The sequence below is a fragment of the Thermobia domestica genome, chromosome 2, assembly GCF_964235325.1.
Source record: "Thermobia domestica chromosome 2, izTheDome1.hap1.1, whole genome shotgun sequence".
Lineage (NCBI taxonomy): Eukaryota > Metazoa > Arthropoda > Insecta > Zygentoma > Lepismatidae > Thermobia > Thermobia domestica.
The window spans coordinates 44818786-44826827 of NC_137455.1; the positions used below are offsets into that span (position 1 = coordinate 44818786).

General features: G+C 32.6%; 1 protein-coding gene across 1 annotated transcript; it reads right to left on the bottom strand.

Moving 5' to 3' along the window:
• Window positions 1–3676: 3676 nt before the first annotated feature.
• On the bottom strand, window positions 3677–5527 carry LOC145678993 (ionotropic receptor 21a-like). The gene has a single exon (XM_081749595.1). The coding sequence runs from the start codon at window positions 5525–5527 to the stop codon at window positions 3677–3679; it is 1851 nt and encodes a 616-aa protein (XP_081605721.1).
• Window positions 5528–8042: the final 2515 nt, after the last annotated feature.

Consider the following 8042-nt stretch of genomic DNA (forward strand, 5'->3'; position numbering starts at 1 on the left):
TGACATATTTTCTTCATATAACAAATGAGAATCTTGTCTGAAGTTTGCAATTGTTTCGTTATATTTACTGTTTATGAAGTTTTGGGCATATATTTATGCAATTCATGAATTCATCGTCATACTAAACCAATTTCTAATGCTGCCTGTGTCAACACTAACATTTTCCCATGTTTCTTGATAAATGTGTGAACATAAATAACAAAATGAACTTAAAGTAATATCTAACGAATTTAGTAACGAATGACATTGAGCTAATATGTATATTTTGACATCCCGGAAACTTGACAAATTAAATTTTAATAACTAATAGTTTCAGACAATTCCCAATAATAATGAATACAATAAATTGTAGCATTAAAACTTATACATTATTTTTATACAAATGCCTTTTGTAGTGTAATTTGGTATTCGTGTAACATTTGAACCAGAAAATATAATATCATATTGAGAATTTATATTGACTTAAGGACAAGTAAAAATACAAACTATATTGGCATTTAACTACTACTGTATTCTTCATTTCTTTGTACCTGCATTATTACTTCCCAGTTCCTTCTTTTATATTTATAAGAAAATCATCACACAGACATGTAGCCAAGGAAGGGTTCCTCTTCGAAACGAGAAATGAAAAAAAATAAGTGAGGATGAAACAAAGAGAAACAAGAAAAAGAAGAATCAGCGTTAAAATAAAAAGCTACGGCATGCTTATGGTTACTCTCATGAGGAATTTTGTATTACTTGCAATACATGTTGGCGAATGAGCGAGATATCCTGGAAAAGTGAGGGAATTTTGAAATTTCTGGAACCGGGAATCGAACCCCACGCCAAAGGCTACTATGCTAACCGCTTAGACACGAAGGAGTTCCTTATACTCTTGTGTATATATGTACAAATAAGATGACAAGTCTTTTTTCCTTAGTTTCATTGATCTATTCGCTTACTAGTACAATATTATTATTATTATTAATAATAATAATAATAATAATAACAATATATTTAAAAATCAATATATGTGTTAATTACCCACCAAAACCAGGTATCATTTATTTGTAACTCTTCAAAATAATCGCCTTTGGATATCAGCAAAAACACATGAAGGACGCATGTTCTTAATATCTAGTTAGTTGCCAATTATGTGTGAGCTACCTATGCACAAAGGCTCAGTTTCTGTAAATGATTAAGTTTCTTCTTTAATGTATACACAACACTTGAACTCTTTATTTTAAACGAAAACACGTAATTGTAATATTTGGAAAGTTTTGTTTTCCAGTTCGTGAAAATTTTAATTGTGTTTAATATTTCTCTGCAAATTTGTCAATTGATTTCGGAATTCAAGTTTAAAATTTCTGTAAAAGGAATAATGAAATTAATAAAATTCTCCGAGGACAAACAGAGAAATAGTAAACTTTTTTTTCCAAGCTGTAGTATTGTATACAGCCATACTTGCAGTAATAAACATACGAAGACATATTTGTTTCGTTTGCCTTACATTCATGCTGTCTTTTCAATGTTAGTATGTAAGACATTTGTCTCTTACCCAAGTTAATATGTGTTTGGATCTGATCTTAGTGTCATTCCTTCTTTTTTGACACCTTCAGAGTGAACACGGTTATTCATACTTCATAGTGCCCTACCGCCACTAACTTTTTCCCTTCTCATATTATACAGTATTAATTTTTTTTATTATTTACAATGTTAAAAAAGAGATATCACAATTAGATGATTGAAGACAACATTTCAACACCATGAAGAAACAAACTTTTTATTGTAACCAAAATCATTCACGAGAATTGATGCAAAGGAAAACTATTATTGTTGATGTGTTAGAAAGAATATTTTACGTAGATATGAGTAAGAGATGGAGATCCTAAGTAGGTGGAGATACTCATCCAGTTGGACTCCATCTTTCTGGTTTCCACTCATCGCTGCGGCATTAGATAACCTATAGGAAATTTTGAAGGATAACGCATAGGAATAGATTTCTAGAACTAATCTTCAGTATAGAATGTACACAGATCGCACTACTATTATATCACTTTTTTTCAATCATTAACACTCTCCTTATGTTTCTTTCTGTGACTGTGGATATACGTATGACCGTCATTTTGTGGTTGTGCAGAGAAAACTGCAAACGGAAAACCGTATATACATTCTCAACAATATGCCACATTGATACTATTATCAATCACATCACAGAAGTTCACTGTAAAGGAGGTGACACCAAATGTAATATTTGATTCCAAAAGCTGGGGGCTGGGGTAAAGAAAACTGTATTATCAACAGACTTGTATGCAAAAACAAGAAGTGAGAAACATCAACTTCAGATGTCTCATTATAGCAGTTTTGGTTACGAAAGCTCGACACCTGGTGAAGTTGAATTATCCAATTCCATTGGTAATTTATGTACAATCACGAAAGAAAGTATTTTTCAGTTGATAAAATTTCTTTTCCTAATAACTCAACAATAAATTAACCTACTAGAGTACCGACTTTAGTAAGTCAAGTTGTCAAGTTATAACTATTCTAAGGATAACAACAAAAAGATCCAAATTAATTCATTTGCTCTCGAGTTATTGGCAAAAGAAAACTTGTCAACTGTCAAATACTTTCTTTTCCGTGTGTACATTCAGGTTTGCTCTGTTTAAAATAGCACCCTGGAAGTAGTTCCACTAGCAGTAAGGGAAACATAAACCAGTAGAAAATTGCAATCATCAAGAAAGTACTCACATTCATCCGACGTAAGTTTTTGACTTTGCCTACGTGAAGAAATTTGTGGCTCTCTACAGATTGTCATTACCCAAAACAGGATTTCTAAATCTACACTCTTAGTTTGCTACCTGTTATAACCATGATTCAAAAGAAAGTCTGAAATTATAGACTTAGATTAGCTTTTCGTTAACTGTTAATACTATTACAGTGACAGATATAACCATATCCTTGCAATTTGTGGCATATATAATACATTTATTTCAAATTGTAAGTGAAAAATTAACAAAATTTTCATTTTTTTTAACATAATATAAAGTATTTTTTTTCTGTTTTGTACGAAAAATGAAATCGGCCCTATAAGTCAGATGCATATTGTCAAATTTAGTTTTGTCTTCCTTGTAAAATTACTTTCGATGGAGGTGACCAGTTTTCGAACTCATTGATTCAATTATATCTCATAATTTTAAATGCTAAAGCTCTTGTAGCAAAATAGTGTTTGATATGTATATATTTTTGTATTTACCTTATGCCGTTACATTAAATGTCTAGAAAGACTTATTTCACTATATGTACAAAATTATAACCAGTCTCTTGTCCATTCTTAAATTATAATAACTGTTTCTACTCGTTTTCTTTACAACTACGTAATCGTATATGTTTCAATTCGAATGATACGGGATTAACATTAACTCGATCATTTTTATTCTGTTTACATTATCAACAAATTGCTTTCAGCTTATCAAACATCATAATATACAATTTTATCTACTTTAACCGTTGACATCAGAAGCAATAATTACAACCTCTAAAAACTTATGCATCTTAATATTGTGACTGCACATAATTTCAGTTCGTTTTCTTCTATTGTGTACAGTAGCATCTTCTGAATAAATCTCGCCCATTCCACGTCATTCAATAATAGAATATGTTTTCTATAGTATCGACTACGTAAAACACAGTATCAATATTATCTCCGAATTGGAAAGCATTTCTCCCTTCCTGCTAATATTTCAAGGAAGAAAACTATGATTGATGCCAAATATCCAACTAGAAGCAATATGAAGCATCCATCCACATCTGCGATATGCAGTGAGTATGCTGTATTATCATAAACATCTCTAGGCTGCAAAGGTAATAAATGTCTTTGTGTTTGCAAGCGATCAACAATATCACGTTGCATCTTCATAAGTATCCCAGAATCTCGCATATGTCTAACCAGAACATTAAAATATTTTACTAAAGGCGATCCCCTTGGAAAATTAAATACTACGTAAAAATTCATTTGATCTTTCTTCATTAGATGTAAATTCACAAAGAAATCTTCTGGAAGGTAGTAGATGCCTGTGATACGGTTGGAGAAAAGTCTCTCAGTCAATATAGCAATTTTACCACTTTTAGCAAGCTCATACAATTTAGAAGTGTCCTTAATTTCAGATTCTCTTTGAGCTATTGTCTTCAGCAGAATGTCTGAGGTATCTTCAAAGTATTCCCCCCAACCAATGACATCGGATCCCCACTTTAATCCTGAGTCCACAAGTTGTTTCCAAGTATCTATTGGAATGTCATGAATTGGTAGCGAGAGAAAAGATACAAGATTGCTATTATAAGCAGTTATCAAAAGTATGGAAGTAAAGTGAAGCGAAATTATCAGTAATCTTAGTATATAGTGTTTAGGTTGTGGTATTCCCATACCCACACTAATACCAACAGAATAAAGCAACGAATAGAAGTAGGAAGAGTAATTAAGTCTTAAATTTAGTACATAACTAAGCACAGTAGAGGATAAACTAAGAGAAACAGCGGCACACAGCACCAAACATATTACACCAAACCATACGTTGACTGATAGAGGATGGAATATGGACCACAGAGTGTTAATTCGCTTTGGTTTCAGAGTCATAAAGGACAAACTTGTTTGGACGTATGGTATACTTTGATCATAATATTGCATTCTCGACATGGTAATATAGTCACCCGGAGATGCTATTTGGAACTCCGTTGATTTAATACGCCCATAATAGCTATCGACAGTATCATTGTCAGATGGATATCCCCAGGGAATATCTTTGGTATAAAAAGACCATGACATGTTGTGCTTCCGGGAAAACTCTTCCATAATTCGATAATCAGTTCCGTCGTAAGACCCGTCTTTGTTTTCCATTGTATAAGGAGGGTACATCCATAACAAAACTTTTAATGTTTTGCGATTTAAATCTAATATTTTATCATTGTTCAGATTCTTACAAGAAGTGACCAATCCTTGCACTGTAGTCTCAATTTTTGTAAATTTCTCCGGTATTAAATTATCCCCTAAAACTTGTGTTGAAATTTCAAAACTTGAATTTTGAGTTATGTTTACAATATAGATATAAGGGAAGTATTTAATCCATTTGTATTTCAATATGTTTTCTGTTTCTTCTTTTGTATCTCGAGTAATTACGATAAATCGTCTTATTTTCCTTTGGATAGATTTTTGCGAAGCCTCATTCAAAGCATTAAATGTTTCAGAAATATTCTTAGTCTCAAGTACAAAGGAGTTGCAAGCTTCATTCATAACCAAAAGAAACAAATTATACCTCTCTTCGTTACTGATAGCGTCGATTTGATAGTTCACAATAGGTGTAAATTGCTCCAAATGTAAATTGAAATAACGGTCTTCACTTGATAGCAATATACATGTATTTTCATGGAAGCAATCGTTAATAACTGATGTTAAGAAAGTTTCCAAACTTTCATACATTGATTTTGATGTTATTGTGATAGAACAAAGACTTACTGCAATCACATTCAGCATCAAATATCCAGTAATTATTACCATTTCCAATTTCCTGCAATAACATAAGTAATTAACTCTCATTTGCAACTTCTGTAAATAAAATTATAATAAATTTTCAATTTTTATCCCATAATATTTTTAAATATTTTATCACCTATAGTACATTTCTCCTCTCCATTCGCCACGTGTATATGATGAACTACTGCAGATGAAGCTTACATGTAGTATGTATTATGAATATTTTGAAATATATGAAACACGCCAAGGTATTGTTCTGCTAATCAGGTTTCGAGAATGCTTTGTCTCACTACTGAAATAAAACTTTTTGAGGGGACCGTGATGGCTCAGTGGTAGAGCGTTCACCTTTAGTACATGGGATCTTTAGTTCGATCCCAGCTCGCGCCAAGTGAGCTCTGTGATGGACAAACACCGTCTTCATTTGTTTCCTCGTTTCCTCCCACTTTATTAATTCCACCATTGTATTCATTTCTCATCATCACCGTCTCCTTTAGCCTAGCCGGCAAAGCCATGGGACGTAAAACTTAAATATTTAATTTCATTTTCAAAACTTTTTGAATAATCTGGAGAAACCATATAGAATGTTAGCTAACAGCGATTCGTTTAACAAACGGGTCTGAAGAATGCTCTATATGGTTAAGAGTCGAAATGGACAGTCTATGAGGTCATCATCCACCTAAGATTTATTTCTGGTCTTTATAAATAACTCTTGTTCCACGATCTCTCTAAGAGCCGAACACGTCCTTATAACAATATACTGTTATACACTTAAGCTAGTAGAACACATCAATTACATATATGAGGTGATTCATGATCAGTATTTTTGTTTTCCGCTACCGATACCTTTCGTAATTACGTTCTGTTGGTAGGTTGTGCTACGTATATCAAAAAATTTCGGTAGCAATTGGCAGAGTGGAAATGTACGAATAAAAGACCTATAAATTTTTAAGCTTAAGAATGTGATATTTTATAAACACATCATTAATTCACAGAAGGCTATCCTGAAAAGTTGATTAAAAAACTTTAAGAAAAAGCAATATTAACTAACTTCAATAGAAGCAGTTATGAAAATATTCGTAAAAGAGCTCAAAAGCAGAAAATAATAATAACACGCTTGAAAGCAGAATATAATTCATCAATATTATCTATAAATATTCTTTTTTAAGTCTGTGTCATGTCAAACAAATTAATGTTTCATTAAAGTATTATACGATCTAATTTTACATCAGGAATTAATTTAGGAACTGAAGGTATGACATTTACTTTCTATAAAATGGGTAGCATACGAAACATACGTGATTAAATATATTATTTTTAAATCGGTCTACGCGTTATGGAATTGTATGTAAACATATACACTTATTAACACTCTGCGGTTGAGGAGTTGGAATGAAAATGATAACTAAGGAATAGACAACGAACGTCACACTTTGTTTAATGATGCAGAGTTCCAACATCACCTAGTGGTGTATGAACCCCAGACAGTAGTTGACTACCTCAACAGTCAGTTGTGTATACGCTATTTAATCGTGTCGTAATATGGACAAAATTGGAAGCAAACCTTGAATGTAAGATCGTACTGTTTTCATTCGCGTGAACTAGTTGAATAGTGTAAAGAACATGATAAAGTATTATAAAATGCAGAAGAGAAACTGATAACTAAGAGTCAAAGCAGGCGTATTAAATGGTTATTTTGAACGAAGAGAGTTATTCTGTGACAGAAGTCGCTTTGTGATCGGAGGGAGCAGATTTATAGTGTCTTCAGATTTATAGTGTTGAGGTAAAGAAACCATTCCTGGGTCAAAAGATATCCCTGTTCCAAAAATAAAATAAACTAAAATAACAACTGAAACGATGAACAATGGAAGAGATCAATCTGGACAGACGAATCTAAATTCCAACTGTTTGACTTCCAATTCTAGAAATGTGTGCATTGTAGTCCCAAAGAGCGCTTTCATCCTCACTTTGTAATATCTACATTAAAGCACGGAGAAGATAGCGCCACTGTTTGGAAACGCTTTACAGACTAGCAGGTTGATAATTTAGTTCGAATTAATGGAATAATGGACGAAAATGTATTTCATAATGTTTAAATGAGTCATGGAAATCCATCAGTAACGAATATTTGGGGCACGTAACTTTATACATAACAAGATTAGCATCCCAAAATCCTTCCAGGCTATGCAGTAGTTATCTGCAATACAAAGAAGACGCTTATATCACCAACAAATATAATAGTCGCCACAGTCACCGGATTTGTTACCCATCGAGTTATTGAAAGATGAACTTGACAGGATACTGAAGGTCTTTAGAGTTACTGGAGTCACTTAGCTTCGCAAATGTTGAATAATGACCAAAGGTAAGGATCGGCTCATTTCATTGAACGCAAACATATTCAAATAATTTGTCTCAGTTTTAATAGGACTATATGTTTTAAATTCTTTACATGAGCAATCAAATTTATTTCACAGAACTTGTCCAACTAACTGGCGTTTGTATGGTTTTATTCTAAAACATCAGTAGTGTGCTCAGACTTTTG

Excerpts from the sequence above, each read along its gene's own strand:
- LOC145678993 (XM_081749595.1), bottom strand. The coding sequence starts at position 5,527 with ATGGTAATAATTACTGGATATTTGATGCTGAATGTGATTGCAGTAAGT.